The sequence below is a fragment of the Pempheris klunzingeri genome, chromosome 1, assembly GCF_042242105.1.
Source record: "Pempheris klunzingeri isolate RE-2024b chromosome 1, fPemKlu1.hap1, whole genome shotgun sequence".
Classification (NCBI taxonomy): Eukaryota; Metazoa; Chordata; class Actinopteri; order Acropomatiformes; family Pempheridae; genus Pempheris; species Pempheris klunzingeri.
In genome coordinates this window covers 10,569,345-10,594,980 of record NC_092012.1, presented here as the reverse complement: position 1 = coordinate 10,594,980, position 25,636 = coordinate 10,569,345, and the positions used below count along the sequence as shown (strand labels likewise).

Sequence of the window (25,636 nt, the reverse complement as noted above, 5' to 3'; positions counted from 1 at the left end):
GGGGCCGAAACCATAGTTGAAATGCAAGGAATTCTTCTTCTTATTATTCTTCTTCTTCTCCTCCTCCTTTTCCGCAATGAATTGCATTTTGGGGGCCTAAACATGCACGAAAACTCATGAAAGTTTGCAGAAAATTCAGTCGTGGTGAAAAATTCCTTAATGCCCTGATTTATTTTTTATTTTTTTTATTGCATTGCCCTGAAAATGCAGGTTTTACTGAAAACGGTCCATGTCACAGTCATAAAGTGCAGACCAGTGGACATAAGAGAGTCTCCTGAACACGTAGATGTAATCTAAGGTCTCTATCTGGTGAAATGAGCGCAAGAGAAGTGTTTCTCCCTCCCTCCTCTGTCATTTTAACATGGCAGTCAATGAGGCGTTCGGTCGGTGCTCCCGTCGCTCCGAGGCTCGTGGGACGCGCTGCGTGCATTTCTGTGTGTTGTGAGTCACATGACTGCGTGTCCAAAGACTTAAGCTACATTTTGAGTGATAAACTGTGACTGTGGGTGAAACGGTTCGGCCAAACCAGCGAGTTAAAGACAAAAGCTTCATGTGATTTTTCCGCTCCTCCACACTCTAGCGATGACGTCACCCACTCTAGCGCGGCCACATACACACTCATGTAAAATGAGAAAAAGTTTAAAAATTTTTTAAAAGAAGACTGTGATGAAGTGGTGAATTGCACAAAGGAGGTAGAGGTATGTGCTGAAAGAGGGAGAGATGATGAACGTTTTAAAGCTTCAATCGACCACTGACAGGCTCAGAGTGTTACTCTAAGTGTGTGACAGCATCATGGAAAGGATCCCTACAGTGAGAGACCAGGATCCTTTTGGTTTAACCACAAACAGCCGTTATATCGCTCTCTGCACACACACCAGACTACATTCACTAAAACAGGGATTTTACCACACAGAACACAGGAAGCTGCTGCTCTGCTGCTGCCTCATTCGGTTGGTATGTTTGCGTTGTTGTGTGCTATATAAATATTTCTTTGGATCCAAACTAACCATTTAAAGCATCGAAGTAACACAATGACATAAACAAACTCACTGATTGAGTCAGCTGTAGAAGAGAAGCACTGATGTTCTGTTCGGTAAAATCCCTGTTTTATCGCGTGGAAGGGTCGGAGTCCAGCAACAGGACAGAGCCGCCGCACGCCACGACGTGCACGGAGGTGCGAGGGCCCTCCAACGCTGCTTGCAGCTTTAATTTCCCTTGCTTCTACTGGCGCCTGGTAGAACGTCCATTGGAAGCAGTAATATGATCAGGGGCACGGAGAAGTCAGGTCTCTGTAAAGCCTGTAAAGCTGTGTAGACAACCACCCTCTAATATTTCAATGCTTAAGTCCCATTTCATCCACTTGACCGTCCCGCGACCGGACGGTAGCGAGGAACAGCTTTAAGTACAAGCTGGGTTAGCCTAACTCTTATCCAGGCTCTCTCTCCTTTCCTCCTGGGGTGATCACCCCTCCTGCTGTGGTGCCCTGGACAGCGACTGACTCGAGGTCCACTTTAATCCATATGTGTATTTCTGCCATAAAAAATATGTGTGTGTGTGGATGTGTGTGTGTATTACAACACAAATATAAAGATATATGTTACTATCATTATGAGAAATTGAATTGAGAAAGTGAATTGCACTTATCATTTAGTTTATAATACTAATAAAAATAGAGACTGCGCTGAAATATTTTAGTCCATAAATCCCTCCAGTACATTTAAATAACATATCGGGAATGATACTGGCCAAGGACATTGAAATAAATGAGGCACTGAAAAGGAAGCATGTATAAGACCTCCACCGCGGCTTAAAACAGCAGAAACAATTGGACTACATTGAACTCTAGCAAATAGGAGATGACTTCTGTTGGGAATGTCTCACTATCCATTCTTTGAAAGTGATAAAAAGCAGTTTGTTTGCTAACAGTAGCCTTGAGGGATTGTACAAGCACTTGCACACTGGCCCGTATCTTTGTCATGCAATTCTTCCTCAATGAAGGCACATATTACTCACAAGCACAGCAGCGTGACGGCGCACAAGCACAACACACAAACCGAAGCACATTCACATTTTTCTTCCTTGTTTTACCACTCAAAGTTCAACTGAGAAACGCCGCCATTTTCTACCCTAGCGGCACACAGAAAATTGAAGCCAACGTGCGACAGTCATGAGCCAGAACACTGGGGCGAGAATTGGACGAGAAGGTGAAGTGGAGGGGAGATGATCCTGAGAGAACATGCTGAGTAAAAACACACGGTACGGAATAATCTAGGTGGGAATAGTTGTTTGGAAATGCCCTGAAAGAAGGTCTATGTAAAAGTAAAGTGACGGCAACAAAGCCTCACAGAATACAAGTGCAGCATGCAGTGTAGTGAGTAATGGAGTGAGAGTCTGACCTGTTCTTTGTGAACCAAAAGTGAGAGCCACTCTGCTGAGCAATTCTGGTTTCGCGTATTGGTCCTCGTCAGCCAACACCCAGAAACAGCTCTCTGACATTTCCTGGGGACGGATCTGAAAACACACGTCCTTGGCTCAGCACAGTCGAATCAGATATTAGTTACATGTTAAAGCAACAAAAGACAATTCCAGATGAACTTCTCGCGTGATAGTCCTGTCATTTCCCAAGTAAATATACTGTACAACTGTTAACCCAACAATTATAGTGAATATTTGGAAATATATTCTTGTCACTCTGTTGCACAGCTCCTATGTTCAACTTACTGTGGAGGAGTCAGCACACGCTTTTTCATTCCTCAGGCACAAAAAGCTCTGCATGCAGAGGCCAATGCTTTTTTACTATGTGTTTCAGATGACCCTGAACAGTAGATCCGATACACACAAGGCAAACTACGTTGATAATTAGTATGTTCATTAATTTATCTTGCTTTTCACATTTACGTACAGTCCAGTATTGGTTTTGCCCAAAAAAAAAGATACTCTGAATCTTTGCCAGTGAGGAACAGCACAGGCCAGCTGAAATTACTGGCTGAGTGTTGTGAAAAACCAATCAGGCCTGTGTGTACATGCATGTAAGGTATTAATAAAAATAAATGAAGAAAAAAAAAGTGTGCTGCGGACTGCTAACTAAATCTAATTCAAGCTCCAATAAGCAATATTTCCGAAATGAATAATTCCTGTAATATGAAAGTGTTATTCAAGCTGCTGATGAATTATATGTGCACATTTCTGCACCTAATATCAAATTGAAGATTGTCACTACCAATATGGAGCTTGGACAGGGCAAGTGAAGCCAAGAAACCCATCTATTGTTCTCAGGACTTTGTGGACCGGAGTCATGAACACTGGACTGTCGAATGCTCATGTGGCCCTGCATCTGCTCGGATGTGTAATCTGACCACTGTTTGTTCACACAGTAGTTAAAAGAAAGTGGCTTTGCAGCAGCTAGAATGTTTGAGGTTCTTCCTGTCTGTCAAAATAGTTTTATCACTGAGCTTTAACCATTAAAAAGATTTATTCACTACTCTTTAAAACTGTCTGAGCCACTCGGCAATAGTTGGAAGTTTGAAATCTTAACTGAAGAAGTTTTGGAACAGCTTTGTCCCAAACACAACCATATGTTGGGGTCTCATACAGCTGTGCCATAAGTCCTCCTGGAGTCCCACTAAAAGGTTCACTTGAAGACTTCAAGCATATGGTTTAGTTTGCTGAACACCTGTACCGACGTACATCTGAGATTAAATTATTAATCAAAGCACAAACTAATATCACGTGTGTTGTAGTTTTGAGTGAGTACTGTTGCTTTGCAGAGAGGAACATCTGCAGAGGCTAAGGCTGCTCTGACAATAGCGTCTCATCATCTGTTATTTTCAACTGCAGTATTACTGACTTGGCACAGAGGTAGAAAGTTGTTGTTTGATTCTTAGAGAAACATCTGTATCATTCAGATGCTGCCAAAGAACATCAGGAACAAAACACAGAGAAAAGGGCCACTATAAATACCTGGCCTAAATGTTCAGTTTCTTCTCTCAAACTTTTTACTAACTACATTCCAGCATAATGGGAAAAACATCTCAAATGTCTTTCTTTAAACTTTAGATCGCTCTGTATAGAAATCTGCAATATGACCAGTCATCAGTTAGACAATATGGACCGTAGTCAAAAAAAGCCTGGGAATAAATCCTACATTTTTCAAACTTTAAACTAACCCTACTAAACTAACCCTAACCTTAGTGTTACAAGCTTGTTTACCTAAGGTGTTAATTCGACACCATAGTCATTTTTGGAGACTTTATTAACTGGAATATTAGAATTATGAGTTTTTCCTAGAATATATCATTCTTGCATATGAAAATGGGGCAGGTTGAATATTAGAAACACCTTGCATTGTCTTACCTTGGACCAGTTGAGGCGCTTCATGGAGGTTTCAGGCTTAAAGTCCTTCTTAGGCCTGAGGCCAAAAGGCAGCACATGGTGAGCGGGGGAGCCGAAGTCACCCCCAAACCCTAGCGGGGGTGGAGGTGGGGCACCAAATGGAGGAGGCACGCCAGGTGGAGGGGGTGGGGCAGGACAGCCAGGTAAAGGCGGCGGAGGAGGCGGAGGAGGGGGAGCTGGCACCCCGGGTGCTGGAGGTGGGGGTGGAGGTCCAGGTGGGGGCACTGAGGTAGATGACACCTGTCCAACATGGGCAGAGGACAGGCCCACAGGTACAGCTCCAAACTGGATAGGGAGAACAGAAAATGCATATGGGGACACACCAAAAAATAATGGTCTTTTTTTTTAAGTGTGACAGCTTTCCTCTCCGGGCTCTGGGCAATTATTACTTCAGAAATGCAAACGGGTATTCTGGGAATGCCCTAAATTAAAAATATTTTGGAAAGAGGTATTTCAGGCACTTGTAGCATTCCAAAGTTTCAAAAGATCCAAAGGTGGCACTACTGGGAGTCATAACAAAAAATGTTGATGAAAGTGCTAAAAACATATCCTTTATAAATATTGCTAACAGCAGCACTTAAATGCATCACAGTTAAGCAAATAGGATTGTAGAAGTTGTTGAAGCCAAATAAAAACATAAGATAAAAGTGTAAATGGTAGCCTTTAATGAAGGAAGTCTTCTAACAACAATTCCCAGAACGAAGACACACTGTTGATGTTATTTTTTTTAATATCATCACCAAATCCCGGCTTATTGTACTGACAAATTATATCTGTGACACCAAAGATTAATAAACTGTAGCTTAACACTCTAAAGGACTCCACTGACATCCAAAAACACTTTTTTAACTCCTAAAAACAAATCATGGAGATAAACTTGCACTGGTCGTGATACTTGTTACTAATATAAAGACTGGGTTGCTGAAGCTGAGTGGCCAATATGGTTGTTCTGAACAGGTTTAATATGAAATGATTACCTAAAAAAAATAATTTATCTTGACAGTGGTGTGAACAACCTTTAAAATCTAGTTCCAAGGACATTTACTTTAAATTACCTTTTGACAGAGTTTTTCTAACTAAACTGCTTTAAATATTTTTTTTTAATCACACTGAAGATCACATAACATTTTGCAGTTGCTGTATTTTTTTTTTTATTCTACTTACAACAGAAGTGATTCTTGCTTACCTCATCTGCCGACGTTTTTTTTTTTAGCACGATTCTCACAAGTTAAGAATATTTTGCTTGTTTCTAGAAGGGGATTTTCCAGAGAGTGTGAAACAGTGCTCAGGAAATCTTTCACCAGATAATCAAAATCAACGTAGAATTCACAAATTCAAGGGAAAAGGAAAGAAGAATGACTGGAAGAGGACTGGAAAAATAAAAGCAGATGAACTATAGCATCTGCCAAGCGTGCAGCACAGTTTGCTTTCCTCTGTAACACCAGTGTGCTATGGATAACGGAGGCGTGTTCTCTCAACCATCCAGCAGAGGCCAAATGCTCATAAACCGCCCAGATTCTGTCCAGAGCATACCCACAATAATTTGTTTTTTCCAAAGCTAAAAATCAAATGTTATAACCAGGGCTACAAAGCTTCGTAAATTGTATCATACAGAGCAAATGACTTATTGATCCACGCACTAGTTTTAGATTAAAGACGCACACTAAAGGTCAGCCCTGGGCCCTTACTTTGCTGCTGCCTCTAGAGGGAAGAACACCTTTGCTGAATTAACAAGTGTGTGTGCATGAGTTGCTGGTGAGAGTCAGACCGACACAGACGCGGGCAGACAAAGACTGCACACACAGAGAGTGTGTGTGTAGCATGTACCCACATTGTTTAAATGTACCACAGTCATTTGAACCAAGGTACTATTTGAGTATGCATTCTGTGTTTGCTCTGTCAAATTGAAAAATTATCGAGAAAATAAAAAGGAAGTTCTCTTTTCCTCTCTGAGCGTTTAGTTATCTAGCAGTGCCAGGGCGTGGGAGCAACTCTCTGGAGTGTGTGTGTGTGTATGTGTGTATGTGTGTGCGTGTGTGTGGGTGGAGGGGGGGGTGAAGAGTGGCCCAGTATTGAGGTTGAAGGGGGTTGTCAGAATAAATTGCTTTTAGAACAATTTCCTCTTATGGGATAAAGATCAGAGAATCAGAAATGGCCAACATGGAGCACTGGTCAGTGTTCTCATTAGACTTAGTGTCAGCTAGCCAGTGGAGCAGCTTCCATGTCAAACCAAACTACAGGCTCCAGTGAATAAAAAAAAAAAAAACCCAACCCCATCCACACCTAACACCAAAAATAAAAAGGACATCTCATAATGGAAAGCAAGAAAATAAAGATGAATTCCAATTGCATGCTAGAGTTAGAGGCAATGAAATCTGCTTTGTTTAATTTACAAAAATTGACATTATAAACAAAAGACTCCGGTCATGTACCTGGGACCTGAAGGCCTGCAGCTCTGCTTGGAGTCCGGCTATTTTTTCTTCACACTTCACCAGCTGAGCTTGTGCCTCCTGTCTGCTTAGAAACTCCTCGTCAAACTAAAAAGAGGAACACGGATCCAAATTAATCACACAAGCACACACTGACATTGAATTCATGTAACAAGGAATTAACATGAGCAGTATTCAATTGTTTAAGTCTAATAGTATAATTATAGCATATAATCAACATTCATTTTACCTTGATTACCTTCATTTACTGATTGAATTTTAACCTTTTGTCAAACACCCATTCATTAATAAAACTCTTTAGCTGAAGTCGTGGTAGCAGCAGGTTGTAGATCCTGATTAGAAAGATGCTCTCACTGATTGGCACGTGTGTATGGTGCTTAATCAGAGCAGTGAATCCATTGGACCTCATTTCACAAGCATGTATGCGTCTGTGTTTGTGTGTGTGTTTCGCAATGTCAAAAATGGCAAAGTACCGTTAGAGATATTTGGAAACTGTGCTAAGAACATAGCATGGATTTGAATATGGTAGCTCAAGCCCACATTAACCAGAGGCAAGAAACTTATCATTTATGTACAGTGATTATGTGAAGAAGGAGTTTTTCTAAATCACTGTGTTCACACTGAAAAATCTAGGGCATATGTACAGTTGTTTGTGAAAACAGGTACTCGTTAACTGCAATACGCACTTAACTGTAATGGTTTACTTGATTGTAATTTGGGATTTGAGCATTTCAAGGTAACAAGTCTGATCATTATTTTATAGCATATTTATTTCATATCCTGTGATGTTTACTTTCAAAAGGCCTCTTTTTATGTCTTTGGAAAGGAATCAGAGAGCATTTTAAATCCATGTTATTTTCCACTAAGTGATGAGCGCAAATGCTTACAGTATGTTTGGCTCGCAAGATTCAGCTATGATCGGGCATTATTATTTTTATACCACAAACCCCCAGGAACTTTCAGTGTTTTGTTTTCCTCACAGTGTTTTATTATCTAAACAGATGTTACTTTATACAAATTAGATATTTGTAAATAAATTAGAGTAAATGCCAGCGTGCCTTAGTGGGTTTTGTTTTGGCCAGGTGGTGTAGTGGATATGTAATGGGATGAAAATCTAAGTTGTTTTTTGGTCAATACTTGCCTTCTGTGCCAGTTCTGAAGCTCTTTGTTCATACTCATCAGTTCGAGCCTTATCTACACACACTTCTGAAAACCGAAAAAAAAAAAAACAGCATGAAAATCATTCATGTTATATCGAAATATCTGCAATGTAAATCAACTACCAGGAGTGAGTGACTTGCCTAGGAGGTGGCTGAAGTCCACATCTAGGCGTTTGCGGTAACTGAAGTCTGGGTCAGTGCCAGAACGGTGGAGCACAATTTGAGACACACACTCTTCAATGATCTTAAAGTACTGGGGCCTGAGAGGTGAGATAAAAGAGTCAAGAGAGACAGAGTGATAAAAAAAAAGACATAATGAATTTTTTAGTTCATGTCATACTTCGGTTAATATGTAGATAATAAGAAGATATAAGGGAAATGTAGTATATGCTAACAACTTCAACAGCTATGCCTATGTAGCCACTCAGTCATTGACTTACCATCATGATGTAGTCAAATCAAAGCCTGACGCTCATACAGCAGGTGAAATTTGGAACAAACTGCCACGGAGCATTACAGTTCATTTTACGTGCTCAAAACTTCAGCCTTTAACACTGTCGACATGAGAATCCTGTCTATCCAGAAATCTCACACATCCTTCTCCAACACCTAACCTAAACTCACACCATACCCTCAGCCATATTGAATTACATGGGTAGACACAAGAATAATAGGGTAAAGAACTAGACAGCAGAAAAAGAGAGACATTTAACAAAATAAGAATTATGATGTTTAACAGAGGACAAAAATGGGGCAAAAACTGTGTATTCCATATAATATACATACATACATACATACATACATACATACATACATACATACATACATACATACATACATACATACATACATACATACATACATACATACATACATACATACATACATACATACATACATACATACATACATACATACATACATACATACATACATACATACATACATACATACATACATACATACATACATACATACATACATACATACATACATACATACATACATACATACATACATATATGCATGTATATATACACATATACATATATACACACACATACACATATACATACATACATATATGTGTGTGTATGTATATGTGTATGTGTATGTGTGTGTATGTGTATATATATATATATATATATATATATATATATATATATATATATATATAGACACACACACACACACACACGTTTCAGATCATCAAACAAATTTTAATATCACACAAAGATAACCTGAGTAAATACAAAAAGCAGTTTTTAAGTGATGATTTTATTTGTTAAGGGAAAAAAGCTATCCAAACCAACCTGGCCCTATGTGAAAAAGTAATTGCCCCCTAAACCTAATAACTGGTTGTGCCACCCTTGGTGGCAACAACTGCAATCAAGTGTTTGCAGTAACTGGCAATGAGTCTTTCACATCGCTGTGGGGGAATTTTGGCCCATTCTTCTTTGCAGAATTGTCTTAATTCAGCCACATTGGAGGGTTTTCAAGCATGAACGGCCTGTTTAAAGTCATGCTACAGCATCTCAATCGGATTAAAGTCCGAACTTTGACTAGGTCACTCCAAAACCTTCATTTTGTTTTTTTTTTAGCTATTCGGAGGTGGACTTGCTGGTGTGCTTCGGATCATTGTCCTGCTGCATAACCCAAGTGCGCTTGAGCTTAAGTCACGAACTGATGGCCGGACATTCTCCTTCAGGATTTTCTGGTAGAGAGCAGAATTCATGGTTCCATCAATTACGGCAAGTTGTCCAGGTCCTGAAGCAGCAAAGCAGCCCCAGACCATCACACTACCACCACCATGTTTGACTGTCGGTATGATGTTCTTTTTCCGAAATACTGTGTTAGTTTTACGCCAGATGTAACGGGACGCACACCTTCCAAAAAGTTCCACTTTTGTCCCATCAGTCTACAGAATATTTTCCCAAAAGTGTGGGGGATCATCAAGATGTTTTTTGGCAAATGTGAGATGTGCCTTTGTGTTCTTTTTGGTCAGCAGTGGTTTTCGCCTTGGAACTCTCCCATGGAGGCCATTTTTGCCCAGTGTCTTTCTTATTGTTGAATCATGAACACTGACCTTAACTGAGGCAAGTGAGGCCTGCAGTGCTTTAGATGTTGTTCAGGGTTCTTTTGTGACCTCCTGGATGAGTCGTCGATGCGCTCTTGGAGTCATTTTGGTAGGCCGGCCACCCCTGGTAAGGTTCACCACTGTTCCATGTTTTCTCCATTCGTGGATAATGGCTCTCACTGTTGTTCGCTGGAGTCCCAAAGCCTTAGAAATGGCTTTTTAACCCTTTCCAGACTGATAGATGTCAATGGCTATGTTTCTTGTCTGTTCTTGAATTGCTTTAGATCGGGGCATGATGTGTTGCATTTTGAGATCTTTTAGCCTACTACATATTGTCTATTTAAGTGATTTCTTGATTCTACAGCTCTGGCAGTAATCAGGCCTGGGTGTGGCTAGTGAAATTGAACTTGGCTTTCAAACATGTGGTTAATCACAGTTAATTCATGATTTAACAAGGGGGGGCAATTACTTTTTCACATATGGCCAGGTTGGTTTGGATAGCTTTTTTCCCTTGATAAATGAAATCATCATTTAAAAACTGCTTTTTGTATTTACTCAGGTTATCTTTGTGTGATATTAAAATTTGTTTGATGATCTGAAACATGTAAGTGTGACAATAAAGCAAAAACAGAAGAAATCTGTAAGGGGGCAAACACTTTTTTCACAGCACTGTATATATACATATATATATATATATGTATATGTATGTGTGTGTGTGTGTGTGTGTATATATATATACATATACATATACACACACACACACACACACACACATTGTTCAGAACTACTAAAATTTAAAAATACAAATTTATACACCGCTGATATCTTAATATCAGGGTTATAACGGCATGCAGAAGTCACAGTTTGGTACAGCCAAAACAGCAAAATTATACAAAAATAAATATTATCTCAAATAGATAAAAACAAAAAAAAGAGAATCTGCATTAAGGTGCAGCATTTAGAAAATTAACTGTACTGTAACTGTTCTCTGGTAGTGGACAACTGTGGCTTGTGCTTGTTTCTAAACGGTTGGTATGATTTGCCGGCTGAAATGCAGACAAGTAGGGACCTCACAGGGTTCAATTACTTTCCCTTCCAACGTGTATTTGCTCTCCACAACGGGGCATGGTCGTATATCTACTGCTATAACAACACCCATGGCATTTATTATTGCTTTGGCTGAGTCTAAATTGTTAGCGAGAGGCTGCTTACATGCTGGGTTTGCACGTGATGTTTATTTTTTGGGTGATGCTGTGTAAAATGAGTGAGAAAGTTCAACAGAGAGACAGCAGAATACCAAAACTGCACTTGAACAGCACCAGCATACAGCTTTTGTCTGATACACCTGTTTTTGTCCATCATCATTTTAGTTAACTGTGAAACTAGAATTTTTGCAAACAGGAAACTTTAATGATACTGGAGGATCTTAAAGCTTTTGTATATCTGCATTCGCCATAACTATGAGGTTGGGCTGTGATGAATGATCAGCAATCTTTCTGTGGCGTGCTGTGCCTGAAGTACCACCAAAATTTTCAGTCTGAATACAGACTATAAGAACTGTTTTGATGATACTGATGAATGGGGAGTATATACCACCCTATTAGCAGTTGCTGAGTGCATGCAGTTCATGTCTCAAATGGCTCTTTTAAATGCATTGATCCCAGAATAACCGAGGGCATGCAACAATAAGAAAAAAGGAAATATTGTAATGCAACAACAAGATGACTTACAAGGCTGGGAGCCACAGTGCTACTGCAAGTTAAAGGGAAAGTGTGTGTTTGATCTGCTCATTATCTTACAACAGCGTCAGTCGTGAGAGATGCAGTGCATAAAGTCACATTCAGATGTGATGCCTCGTGTGTCAATGGTGAGAATGAATGATATCAAGGGTGCAGAACGGCCTGAGGAAAACTTGCAAATGCATTCTAAAAAAAAAAAAAAAAAAGCCAAGTAAAGACAGGCTGCACCATTTGGCATGGGAATAAGAAGGACACCAAGCAATCATCCATGCCATTAAATAGTACGCTTTTTACAATTATCACATTTCCATTAATAATAAACACACAGTATGTAGTGTGTACAAGAGCGTGATCTAGGAATCTGCCCTTAGAAGAGCAGTCTTCACATGTTTATGAAGACATTTCATCAGTAGCCTATTTCTAAGTATATCTTTGCACTACAGCGCTGACAGCTATTGGCAACCTCTGTCCAACAGGCCAAAAGAAACCCCGCTTGCATGCTGTTCATTTCCATTCCATTATCATTTCATAAATTCAGCAGTCCTGAGGCCATAAAGTGTGAGATAACAATTTCCAAAGCCCATGTTGAAAGCTTCAAATTATTCGTCCAAACAACAGTTTGAAAACCAAAGATTTAACTTACAGTAATCCTCACACTTGACAATCTTGAGCCAGAAGATGTTGTGTATTTTTGCCAGATAAATGACTTAGACCATACTGTTGGATGTTACTTTCTGTCAATAGAGTAATGACGGCTCTCTAAGTTCTGCCCCTTTAGTTACTGCTTTTACAGCTGTCAAGCTTTCCATTCTTGCTTGGGACATATGCAATTTACAGTGGCAACACTTACAGATTTTAACTCAAAAGCATTTTGGAATTTTTGAAGCAACAAGTCCTGTGCAGTGACTTCACACAGAGGTAGACAAAAGAGGCCCTTTCCCTTTTAGCCTGTGACCATACAGTTTTGCTGGCTGAAATGACAATGTTTAGCTTCATGAATTGCCCTTGGACCACTGTGTCCAGCTGACTCTTACATATGGCATATCGTACATATGGCCTTGACGGTTAAATACATGATATCATGCTCAGACTGACACTAAAGCTGCACGTCCCAGGCTACAGAGGACATGGAAATAAAGAAACAGCATTATTCTTGCATCACAGTGGAGAATTAGTTAGTCCTAGTATTATGAGTACGATACGGGACAATGTTAGAGCTTTTTATTTCATCCTAAACACGTTATTCAATCAATTCCTTCCATTTTTTTTGCTCTCGTATTTTGGGTTCTAAAAAGGCTAAACGCCATGAATACTGCTTCAACTGTCATGCCTGTTGCTAAGTTGCTAAGCTATTAGTGGACACCTCTTAGTACGTTTTAGGTGGTTTAGCAAATAATCAACTGACTAATTGTTTCAGCAACACATTCCAGTGAAAGACAATCAGTTACAATATTGAATTATTGCCGAATAAATTAAAAGTATCAGAAATGTGTGTAATCTATGCGGTTCAACAGGTTATCTTCCAGAAGATAAATTAAGAAGATAGTGCAGGCTAGACATGCATGGTTAATGAGAAATAAACAAGGGAGGGGGTTTGGAGGGTGGTGTGCATCTCTGTGCGTCCAGTAAATATTCTTTTGCTGTTATTAATGCTCACAAAATAGGTGGCACCAATGGTGGCAGTGATACAAACACCAATGTTAACATGTCATAATAATTTCAGATGAAGAAAATGAATCTGACAGAGCCGGAGTGCCAGACAATTTAGATGTTGTTTTTGGGTGGGAGAAAAACTGCAGGTGATGCCATTTCATATTCTTCGGATTAGTGCTTCATCTTTTGATCAAGACAAGGTTTAACTCACACCCCGCTGTGAGCGAACCGACATAAAATAAGACTTTGAAAAGTACCATTAATAGGAGATGAGAAATACTCTGGAGCCATGGTTTCTGTAGATGGCTTGGAGATGAAAGAGACGGCATTCTCTTTGTTAGCCAGTGTCATTGAGAGGGTTTAAGGCAGAAGGAGTAAGACCTCCCGAAAACGCAAGCTCTTCACCAGTGTACATCATTACTAGTGTTCAAAAGGGGCTTAGACCTGGTGTGCGCACTCAGATAAGATGTAAGATTAAAATGCTGTCTGTCAGTCATCATTATTATCATACAGACACAAGATATATTACTGTGGTATCACTATTACTTTGTAGACCAGAGCCAAGGAGCTCTGGTTTATAAAGAAAGTAATGTAGTTTATGAGAAGAGCTGATTTGCACAAAAATAATCACAGAAAGGTGAAGTCCCAGCCATAGAGGGAAACGCAGAAGGTAAATGAGGGAAGAGCGTAAATAAGAGGAAAACGTGATGTAAGAAAACCGCTCCCTTCATTAGTCTGTGGGATAAATACTGCGCGTATGTGTGCGAGGTTGATATTTTTACCTGACAAAGTAGTCGTTGCGTATAAGCATCAGGTGCTGCAGTATGGAGAGGAAATAAGGCTCTGCACTGCTGTCCTTCACTGTGCTCTGCAATATACTGAAGACATCCCCCGCATCAGTACACAGAGTCAAGGACTTGAACGTAAATGGAAACACTGCATTTTTACAAAGTAGAAGCTACTGAATTAAAAAAAAAAGATATTTAAGAATGACGTGTTTTTAAGAATAACTTAGCTGGATGCCACAAAAGTTTCCCAAGTATATCAATCACATTTGCAAGAAAAAGACATTGAATCAGACCTCAAAGTTACATGTTGCATGTTTATAACAATGACAAGGATATTCCAGCTCGCTCTTGATGTCCTCCAGCCTATGAGAGAACTCTATCATGTCCTCTTCTTTGTGCTCCTCAAACACCTTTAGCTGAATGTCAAGGGCCTCGTTCCTGATGGTTGTCAGTTGCTTCGGATGGATTTAGGTAGAGAGAGAGCAAAGGGCAAAACAGATTCAGAGGGATGATGAATTAGCCAAAATAAATCAGAGAGAAAGGCTTGAGACCCTCTCTGACATCACCAAAAGGGAAGCATCAAGCTCAAGTAAAGGGACGGAGCTCATTCTAAACGCTATTACTCATCATGATAAACAGGTGTGGGGAACAGCTTCTCATTTCAATTTATTTGTTTCCTTGGCAGCCACAGCAACATTGTTTACAGCAGATAAACATGTTAGGTAGATGGTATAAAAGCCAGTAGGAACATTATTAGCTCAGGCACTAGAAACTTTATTGGTTTCTGGGTGCTGGCACGGGCAGAGACTGCGCTAATTCTCCTCTGTGTTTTATAAATTATTTGCTGGAGCAAATCTACAATATTTCACTGAAGTGGGCAACTCATTTACATATTAATACAAGGTGAGTGTGAGTTTATACTATGTGTCTATGTGTGTGTGGTTACGTTGTGCTTACCGGCAATATCTCTTTCAGGCCGCAGCGCATAAATTCATTTCTGATGTGCAGCCTGAAGTCCAGCTCATCAGGAGATGTTACTAGCGCATTGATGAGCTGCATGCATGCCACCTGCAATGTGAAGGGTACACAGAACAAAAAACATGAGAGAGAGAGAGAGAAAGAGAGAGAGAGATAGAGAGAGAAAACCAGAGAAAGAGATGACGGACTTCTTCTTCCAGAAGTTGATGAAAAGCATGCCGGCATGCATTCTAAATGAGTTATGTCCCTTGGAAGCAGAGGACCATAACTAATGCATGTCTATTTTCTCCAGTCACCAACTAGGGGGGGGCTGATTTTAATATTAATGCAACAACTGCAGACCCATACGCACAAAACTAAGTAACAGTCAATTTAAGGGCAAACTCGCTCTTTTGGAAGCTGTTTTTCACTCCCCTCTGAGTTTGGTTTACTGGCACAGGGACCGCTGCATCCTGTGACTCTTCAAGTAGCCAGGCAAACACAGACAGAAAAATCAATTATTGATCAGTAAAGCAATCCACTCGTGTGTGAAAAGAGGGTATGGCAATGCTGGAGCCCAGAAAGGATATTCAGATGTTTTAAGATTCATTGTGAATTTGATAGCATACTCTTACTTTTGTCACGGCCCCCAAACTTGGTAATTACCTGCGTTTTAAGTACCATTTTAATATCGTATTATTAGTGGTTGACAGTACAGCGTCACAAAACCTTTGTTTTGACATGTGACTGCGGTGTAATGACCCTAATTGTTATATTGCAAGATTGCAACAACTACTCACATATTCTCTGGTTTCAGTATATACAAATTATTTTTAAGTAAAATCAATGCAGAGTTGAAACTTGCTGGAGATAAATAATCAAGGGGGAGCAAGAAAGATGCTTTACATAATTTTTCATGAGAAAAACATCACAATATAGATGTTACGCAAGTATCTGAAATCTAATTTGATTCCAGCAACAACTTAATATTTTATACCTTGATATGTAATCATCTACATTACCCTCAGCTTTGTATTCACAACAATACAAAGGGCAGATACAAACACATAAAGACACTCAGACTTTAGAACATTCCAGCATCTTCCATTGTTATGGTCCCCTGTGTGTCTATTTACACTTGTTGTCTAAATGCACATGTTCACTATGCCAAAGGCTGCCAGGGGAGGCTGTGTGTAAATGTAGTCAAGTAGGACAGAGAGCCTTTGGCCACACGTTGCCATGATTAGCATACCAGTATCTGTGCTTTAATAATGCATGGGGTTAAAAGGAAATTCTGCTGTGTATTAGGAAGTGGGGAACAATAAGAAAACATCAATAAAACACAGCTAAGGCTTTAAAAACCTTCCAATGTAACGGCCTTTTGTGTAACAGAGTTTTGTGTATTAATATGTGCCTCTATATAAAGGACATTATGGCTTCTAGTGCACCCCAAAATCTTCGTTGTCATTTTTTGTCCATTTCTCCTTCTATGTATATTTCTCTCCTACAGCCTTTCCTCACACCTTCTTAGAGTGTTCCTAAATTTTTGCCCCTATGAAAGATAGTAAAAACAAACTGAATAAAAATGCTACACTTTCATTCAAGTTTAGCATTATTCAATGCATACGCAGTACAAAACAACCAAAGGAGAATATGGGCGTGTGTGTGTGTGTGTGTGTGTGTGTGCATGCATGTGTCTGATAGGCATTGGATGAATGATCACTCCCTTCACATCCCTCAGCTACCAATTAAAAATGCAGACAACATGCTTAAATCATGAATTAGATTGCTGTGACACAGACTGATGCTTTCTCGGCTCGAAACAGCCCATATGCAGTATCTCAAGTGTATGTATCAGCAGAGAGATGATATTTCTGAAAGATAACATCCATAAAGAAAGGGATTATATGTAGAGGGAGTGGGGAGCACACAAAAATGGGCAATGTGCATGGACAGAGATAAACTTCCCAAACTGTAAAGTGAAACAAAAATGATTCTGAGTTTGCAATGTATACACTTTGGTTTAAGGAAGATATGGGAGATGAACAGCTTTTTTTAATTATACATTAGAGAAATCGGTGGTTTTGTAGTTGTTTGTTTGTTTTATTGTTTTCTCTTGTTATTTTTTCCTCGCACTTTACTGTATTGTTTTTTCCCTGAACAATGAAATCATTTCTGGTTCTACAGCACTTACAATATAGCTTATTTTACAGCTTACTACAAGATGTCCCCATTACCTTAAAAACTAAGAGTATCATCAGTAAAGTCTATAAAACATGACAACCCTAAATCATGGAAGATCTATATCTTAACTGAGCAACCACCCCACTATACAATGATTATATTCATTTCTGCGACCGGTAAAATCAGATGAAGGTTCTACACTGCCTTGTTGCCACAAAGCCGTGTAACAAGAGTTGTAATGTACAGAGAGCAGTGATGATCATTGTTGCAAAACGAACCCCGACAGTGTGACAGGGTCTTGAATCATCCTGAACCCTAACAGAATAATTCAAGACCTGCATCGCACTGTCGGGGTTTGTTTTGAAATAATGACTTGCTGTACATTATCCTGTGCTTGACACCCAGTTTTGACTTAAAATAAGACCATGACTAAAGCACCTATTTGATCAGACCAAATAACGTATAAGTGAGAACCCCTGAGCACAAAGTGGTTGTAATATGCGGATATGGCCAACCTCCCACTACGATCCCATATTTTATTCCAGAGAAATCTGAGGCAAAAAACATGTTGTCAATGGCTATACATGCACTTTGCACTTACTTGTAATTGAACCGAGCGATCTCGTAGTCCCTGCACAATGGGACTGAACCTCTCGATGGATCGCCATTCTCCCGCAGTGGTGATGGCTTCAAGGACCTTTTCCAAACTAAATGATAAAGTGAAATGCATGATTGAACAATTGGGGGAAAAAAAAAAATTGTAAAAACATATTCCTTTAAAGTGGAATGCATGATCAAAAAATTGGGGAAAAAATGTAAGAACGTGTTCCGTTAAAGGGACTTTGACCATGAGCCCTCTTCAATTCCACTGTATCCAAGATACCGCTGGTCAATTTGACACAAGTGGATGGGCTTTTCCCAGGGATTTCATCACCCTCACTGAAAAACATGACTTCATTTTATTTCTATTTAAAAATTTCAGCTGTTTTAGGCTTTCTCTATTTTAATACCCTTTTTTAATAGATCATAAGTTAAAAATACAGTCATCTGCTCAGTCATCAGCTGTTAATTTCTAGTTCTGTAAAATCAAATAATGCCAACTTTGAACATTAGAAAAGCAGTAAGACCGATAAGATGCGCAGAATGAATGAAGCCAGGACATACGTGTTCTCTTCGCCCACAATGCAGATGGCTGACAGCAGCTTCACCACGTCAGTCATCATGGCAGACTGGGTGGGATCAATGGCTCTTGCCAGGAGCGCAAGACTTTTCTCTTCCCCCAGGATTCGATCCAAGCCATACTGCAGTAAACAGAAACATGATTACTCTGATATGCTGTAATTTTGCAACATGAAGAAGACAATGTCATGTGAAATAGTAAAACCAAATCCTTTTACCCCGAGAGCACAAGATTAATACAAGTTTCTTATATTTGTCTGCATTCCAAAATAAGTTTTAATGATCAAATATCTGACGGAAGTAAGACTCGTGCTTAACAGTGCTTTTAATTCCATCTATAATGCACAGTACAGTATACGAAATGCCGTTCAGAGGTGTAGCTCAGCAGAAAATGATTAAATGGAGGGTAATTACTAAAACAATTTAGAATAATTCTGCTATGTGAGTTTCACCCTTAGTTGCATACTAAAGCAGACAAAAAGAAATAATCTTACAAGATCACCATCATTACAAGAAACAATATACATTTTTTATACGTTTATATAGATTGTGCATATATGTAGGCCTATATATGTAGAGAAATGCCTGTATATATTGTTTTGTTTTACTTTAATCATCTGTATATACAGTATGTTCTATATATGTGCAGCATGAAGAGAGCTTTGATTTTGTGGTGTACAATGATAAACAAAGAAATGACCATGATACCCTGCAAAGTGTTACTTGAAAAGTGCCATGTAATTGCCAATAAAGTATGTGCATGTGATAACAGCATTGTACAATGAAGAACAGTTTTGGCAACATTCAGAACTGTAATTATTGCTGAACAATGAGAATTCTGGTAAATCTATTGTTTGTGGTAAATTTGTACAGAGAAAATCAATCCATCAATGTGTGATTGTTGTTAGAAAATAAAATGGTCAGAGCAAATAATGCATTAATTCACTCCTATTGTACCAGGGAAGGCGTCCAAAAGTGATGTTTTTCTCTCTTTTGTTGTGCGATTTGAAAAACAATTTTAAAAAGTACTTTTGTAGACCTGGTAGAAGCATCAAACCTTACTGAGCACTCAAATCATATTTCCCGTCTGCCTGGGCTTTATAAAATAACTTAATTGTACGCTTATTTTGTAAGAAATATTACAGTTTGGTTGATTTGTCAGATTTCTGCATTTTATGCCAGGGTATATTCCTTTATCTTTAGCTTGGCTTCACACATAAACTTCACAAACTCGGCTTCACACAACGTACTTCATGAGAAGAGCATGGTAATTAAATTGCTCACCCCTGTACTTTATTTCTGAAAAATTCAGTGGTTGCTCCCAAAAAAACAGTTGCAGACTTAACACATAACAAATATTTGATGTATATGCTTTATCTTTTCTTTTTTACAAATTTTTAAACAGTCTCCAAACTTTGGAAACTAAATCTTCGAAGTCCTCCATACCATTGTTTGTATATAGAGAGAAGTACAAAGAAGATGAACAGTGAAACTAGTGACCAAAATTTAATAAAAATGAAAATGAAAATGAAATAAAAACTCAGAGCTACATACTATATGCCTTTATAGTAACTATCCAGCTAAGAAAACAACAATCAAATATCTAGTGGGGAAGTATAGTAACATTGTACAAAGCAAAGTTTCAAAGTTGTAGCTTTTAGTGTTACATTATCATGCCATTGGTGGCAATACAAAATATGCAACTGTGTGACTTGACGCAGGAAGACAGAAGAAAAAAGGCTGCACTGACAGCTGGCAGAGAACACCTGTCTTCTTGGCATTGTGGATACATCGCATCCCAAGACGCCTCTCTAGCCAGGGAAAGGTCTGGGCTGACAGAGAGGCCTACGGGTAAATGCTGGCGTCTGGCGCCTGTTGAGACGCAGGATTACATGAGACCTTACAGCACACTTTGTGCCAGAGCTGCTGTATATCTGTCTCTGCTGGGTTTTAGCTCCATGTGGCAAGATTTTTTTTTCCCCCCTCTTCAGCTACTATGAACTAATGGCACACAAGGAGGAAAACCTGAAGCATTGTGAAATAAATCTACTTAAACATACCATATTCTTATGCGGAAGGCTTGGGGGATAATCCAGTATTATTGTCTATTGACCTTAAGTGGAATCATTTTATCACAATCTGATCATATTGTTTTACAGTTTTGCCAAATTCTGCTTGACAAATTGTATAAACTGTAATCAAATGACAACGAAATGAGTCATGAAAGTTTTGGGGAAAATGAACACCTCCACAATGACTAAAAGTGATTCATTGTATTTTCAGATACATTAAGGGGTAGGCTGCAAATGACATCTTGTCTGAAGAGAACCCACTTACCAAACATAATGACATAAATAAGGTCAGTGAGAGTTGCATAAAGCCACTTTCAGTACATTTTTGGTTTATTGCCCTGCCCTACTTTTTATGTCTTTTCAAAATGTCATTTTGTTTCTATGGGTAATTTGGTCGTAACGCTTAAACTGTGTTGAATGGCTGTCTCTGTCCTTTTATATCTGCTGCTCAAACTGTGCTATGGCTTAATTGGACCAAATAGAGTGCTGCAGGAACGAGTCCTAAAACCCAGAAATGAATTAGCATTTTTGCACTTCTGGTTCCCTCATGTCAGAGTCAATGCGTTTTTTTGAAAAGGTTTTTGTTTAGATGCCTGAAATAAGGTCTGTGGTTAACAAACACAGAAGAGATTTTCGGTTTTTTTTATTTTACGACACAAAATCTGTCAGTAAATACCTCACTCGTGAATTTTAAAGCATTTTTATATTATTTAGTATAAAATGAAACTAGTATGAAATCTTAGTTTTGTGGCGTAGCGAAGTGGTGATTTACTTGTCCAATGTTCATTTGTGAGAATAATCTTGCTAAACAAAAACTTTTGTTCGCCACTGCAATAATCCAAAATTCAATGGAACAACCCCGCAGCACTCTATAGTCCCAAGAGCAAAGGAGAGCCAGGAACTGAACTAAACCCATTATTATCTGAAGACATCTGAAGAACCATAAAGATTAGGCAAAATGACGGCTTTGTTTCAGACGCAATAGTCGCACACAATAAGACGAGAGAGACGAAGAAACTACAGAGACATGCTGTTCTGTGACTTATGGTTATACATTTGTGCTGTAGTACATTACCACATCAGTGAATTAAGTTGTGTTTCTCTCACTCACTCTCTCCAAGACATTACTGTCCCTCATTTATACGCTGTCTTATTCACACAACCTTAAAGTTCTCGATGCATCAGGAAGTACCACCTACATAGGGAGCATGTTTTGCAGGCCAGGAAACCAGAATCTGAGCGAATGTGTCACAGAGTGTCACCCCGATTGCACCAGGACATTAGTAAAACTCCCCTCAACTGGCTCCATATTGTTGTGATGTTGCTATTCTCCTCCACTGGTCCTAAACCCTTTGTAATTGAAATCCCAGGTGACTAATTTGGTAATTGCTTGAAAACACCAGATGTCGATGTGAATGGGATTACAGTTACCCTTGGAAATTGAACTCAACTCCAAATACAAAGAGTTATTTCACATTGATATCTTCCCTCAGGGTAAAAGGACAATACTGCCATATTAATTTTAGGATGTACTTTCTAATAACATTAACATGGGAAAAAGTTAAATTCTGACTTTGAGGACTCGTGAACCGAATGAAGTTAAGGTGAGCTGCTATTCCCTTGACCATAAACAATTTTTACTAATCAGATAATTATTTCACTAGTTTCAAAAATCAGAGAGTACAGTTTTGCTGACTGAATTTTAAGCATAACAGCAAAATAAATTTTAAATGAACTGAAAAGCATTCTCCAAGTTGTCTTTACAACCAAACAAAAAAAAAATGCATTGTGCTTACCTTATTGTTCATGACGGCTTTGAGACACTGAACAACTTTATGTTGATTCTTTTTGTCGATCTTCTCTTGCCTGGGGACACAAGACAATGACAAAGAGCAGGGTGTATACAGGGTGTCTGAAAATTAGTCATATACAGATACGACTGTGAAAAAAGCCCCTCAAAAAATTAAAGAACGTGCTTATGATAGAAAACTAAAGGGGTTTTGTGCTCACTTTACTATTGTAAATGTGTACATTTAGTTTTTAACTACAGTATTCTGTTAAAATGTCAACTTCTCAAAACTATGCAATTTAGTTTGATGTCTTGTTACTTTGTTAGCATTGACTGTATGAATACGCAAATAATTACAGTGCGATAGGTAAGAGTCTTTAAAGGAATAAACATGAGTGAATGCATAAACTTACTGTTTCTTGAACAGCAACCTTTCCAAAATGTCCAGCAGCAGTCCAAGACCCTCATGCCCGAAGCTCTGCACCCAACTGAAACAACAAGCATTATGTCAATGTCAAAGTGCGCAAGGGTTCACTAGGGTCCATGTCTGGAGCGATACTGTTTGTTTGTTTTTATTTATTTATTTGTTTTTGCTCACTGTTTGTTTACATAAAAGAATGTGGACGCAGCCACCGTGACATCACCTACTAGTTTTTGGGCTACTGTTTTGAAGCTTTGAGTTTGTCATTATAGGCGTCGCCATCTTGGTTTCATGGCAGTTGCCATCTTGATTTTGAAGCGTAAAAGCATACCCTGCTGTATGGTCCATTGTACTCTAAGTGGGACCATCATCTTAAAATGAACATCAGGATGTATCGAAGAGGACTTGAAACGTACTACCGAAAAAAAAAAAAGACTTCCACACAAACTTTTTTTTATTTTTGGAGCCAGTGGAGTCGCCCCCTGTTGGTCCTTAGAAAGAATACAGGCTTCACTTTTCAGACCCTGAAACTACGTTCACTTTAATACAGTCTGTCTGTTTGTTGGCTTTCCCCTCTCCAAGGCCTCCACCGGCACTGATCGACTGTCCACATCAGAGGAAAACTAAACCCGATTCTCACGGGCCTGATCCTGTTTGTTTAGATCCCTGCAGACTCAACATTCAGCAACAACAAATAACTTTGTTGGCCACGCATATGGTGCCTTCAATATAACATACAAAAACACTAAAGAATAACAGAATACTTGTTAAAGCCCCGGACACACTGGCACACTCTCTCTTATGAGAGACAATATCAAAAAAATTGGGAGGGGGGGGACAATGCTTGTATGAAGTGACATTTGAGTTGTATTGCTCCAAAGAAAGTTATGCAAGTTCAATTTCACATTTTCAAATTCCTATGCTGCTCTTTATGAGAGTTGATTTTAAACACATTTTACAGAGAAGGTGCCTTTGATGGATCCCAGGTGTATGCCTATGATTAAAGGAGTAATATTAAAAGTTTAGGACTAATATTTTAGGCCTATACAGATTTATTTCCCATGAAAAAGGTCACATTTCTTCCCCATCCATGTGTGTCTGATAAGACACTGATATTAATGAGGCAATTCCTATTCTACATCAGTGCTAATCACAATATCAGACATTAACTACGTAACAGTAATAGTTTTGTTGAAGATACAGAAAGGAGAAAAATACCACAGGGATCTAAATATTTGTTTAGTTAACCGGTCTATTTACTTATGGTTCTTTGCTTGAATGCTTATCTAAGGTAATTAGATGTTTTCCAGAACACAAAATAATTCTCAGCCCTTTTCGACGTTACACTCCTAACCTCCTACCTGAATACTTGAGACAGGTCAATTGTTTGGACATTGTAATCAGTGGTTTGGCCTAATAATCTCAGATTTTGCAGAGAATTATTGGAACAATGCAGAAAATCGGGCATTCATTTACATAAGCAAATGACTTCCTTAAGTTTTCCAACTTGCAGGTTACAATGATTGCTAAACTTGTACTTAAAGCCGATGAAGGAACAAGGGTACGTGTGAAAGTGGTGCACAGCATGACAAGCAATATGCTCTTGCCTTATGAAAGCGACTCCAACTTTGAGACCAATTGGATATGATCAAAACCGAAAGGCAATCAAGATATAAACAGTGTTACTTTTACTCGTTACTGACAAATCATATGCCCGAGATCCAAGTTGTTCAGTGACAGAGGGGAATGGGACGAAGAGCAGCAATGACTTAAAACGAACAGAGCGCTTTTAATGCTGATTCAAATGAGGAGCAGAAGTAGAAGCAATGACTACATTTTGAGTTTAGGCAAAAATCTTTAGGTATGCACAATACAGATACAAAGGCAGCGTGAGTGAGATTGTGAGCGACGGCCTCTCCCATCTGACTGAAGCTGAATAACATCTCTGAACATTAGCATTCAGTGTTTGTACTGTTCTAATCAACAAGCTGCATGCCTCCTAGCATGAAATCTACACAAATTCTCAAGGTGACAAAAAATGGGAAGCTGTTATCTGAATTTAATTTCTTGAAAAGGAGTGTGGGCTTGTAGGTAGATGTGTGTCTAGGAGTTTGTCTGTGTGTGTTGTTGTGCCTGGTACAGATTAGTGACAAACAGTATTTTTTGTATCAAAAACCATGAAACCTAACAGATGGTAGCTGCATATTTTGTTTTGTTTGATTTACATCCATACTTGTCACACCTTGATTGCGCACAGGTGACAGGTGATTTCCATCATCGAAAAATAAAATGCTCTAGCGATGATTTAGGTGTGTTTGGTTTGAGTGCAATGACTCAATAAACGTGTAAACGTAGCTGTTTCAAGGACAGGTAATACATCAAATTTACTTATGTATTGGCATTAAGTTAGAATCTAAAAGCTGCTTTAATTTAACAGACCAATGGACTGCTAGGCAGACTGGCACTGCGGGAGGTAACTCAAGCTTAAGCAGGCTAACTTGGCTCGCTCAATTTGGTGTTTTCTTCACCTCCTTAAGTATAACCAACTGGTGAGGCGATTTAAACAGAGACTCATGCACTGCTTCAAAAACAACGTTACAAAACTTGAGACTTTAAGTGTAAAGTAATGAGCGTGAGTTAGGCAATTGTCTGTATTTTCTGATCATCAAATCATTACTGAACGTCAGCTTATCATTTTAGACATCAGTTCTAGTAATTTCAGTTTGCTGGATAAGTGTAATCTTTGCTGAGAAAGTAGCAAAAGTCAGCAGTCTA

At 39.0% G+C, this 25,636-nt stretch overlaps 1 protein-coding gene across 1 annotated transcript in view; it reads right to left on the bottom strand.

The window, feature by feature from the left end:
* LOC139198786 (protein diaphanous homolog 3-like) overlaps positions 1 to 25,636 on the bottom strand; it is a 163,894-nt gene that overhangs the window by 114,322 nt on the left and 23,936 nt on the right. The window contains exons 6-17 of the mRNA XM_070827734.1: positions 22,854 to 22,928; positions 22,448 to 22,517; positions 18,565 to 18,701; positions 18,002 to 18,107; positions 15,217 to 15,327; positions 14,596 to 14,714; positions 14,254 to 14,370; positions 8,144 to 8,262; positions 7,984 to 8,048; positions 6,825 to 6,929; positions 4,354 to 4,677; positions 2,397 to 2,511 (exon numbers count right to left, since the gene is read on the bottom strand). Coding sequence (XP_070683835.1) covers positions 2,397 to 2,511; positions 4,354 to 4,677; positions 6,825 to 6,929; positions 7,984 to 8,048; positions 8,144 to 8,262; positions 14,254 to 14,370; positions 14,596 to 14,714; positions 15,217 to 15,327; positions 18,002 to 18,107; positions 18,565 to 18,701; positions 22,448 to 22,517; positions 22,854 to 22,928 — 1,463 coding nt within the window. The remainder of the gene's footprint in view (positions 1 to 2,396; positions 2,512 to 4,353; positions 4,678 to 6,824; positions 6,930 to 7,983; positions 8,049 to 8,143; positions 8,263 to 14,253; positions 14,371 to 14,595; positions 14,715 to 15,216; positions 15,328 to 18,001; positions 18,108 to 18,564; positions 18,702 to 22,447; positions 22,518 to 22,853; positions 22,929 to 25,636) is intronic.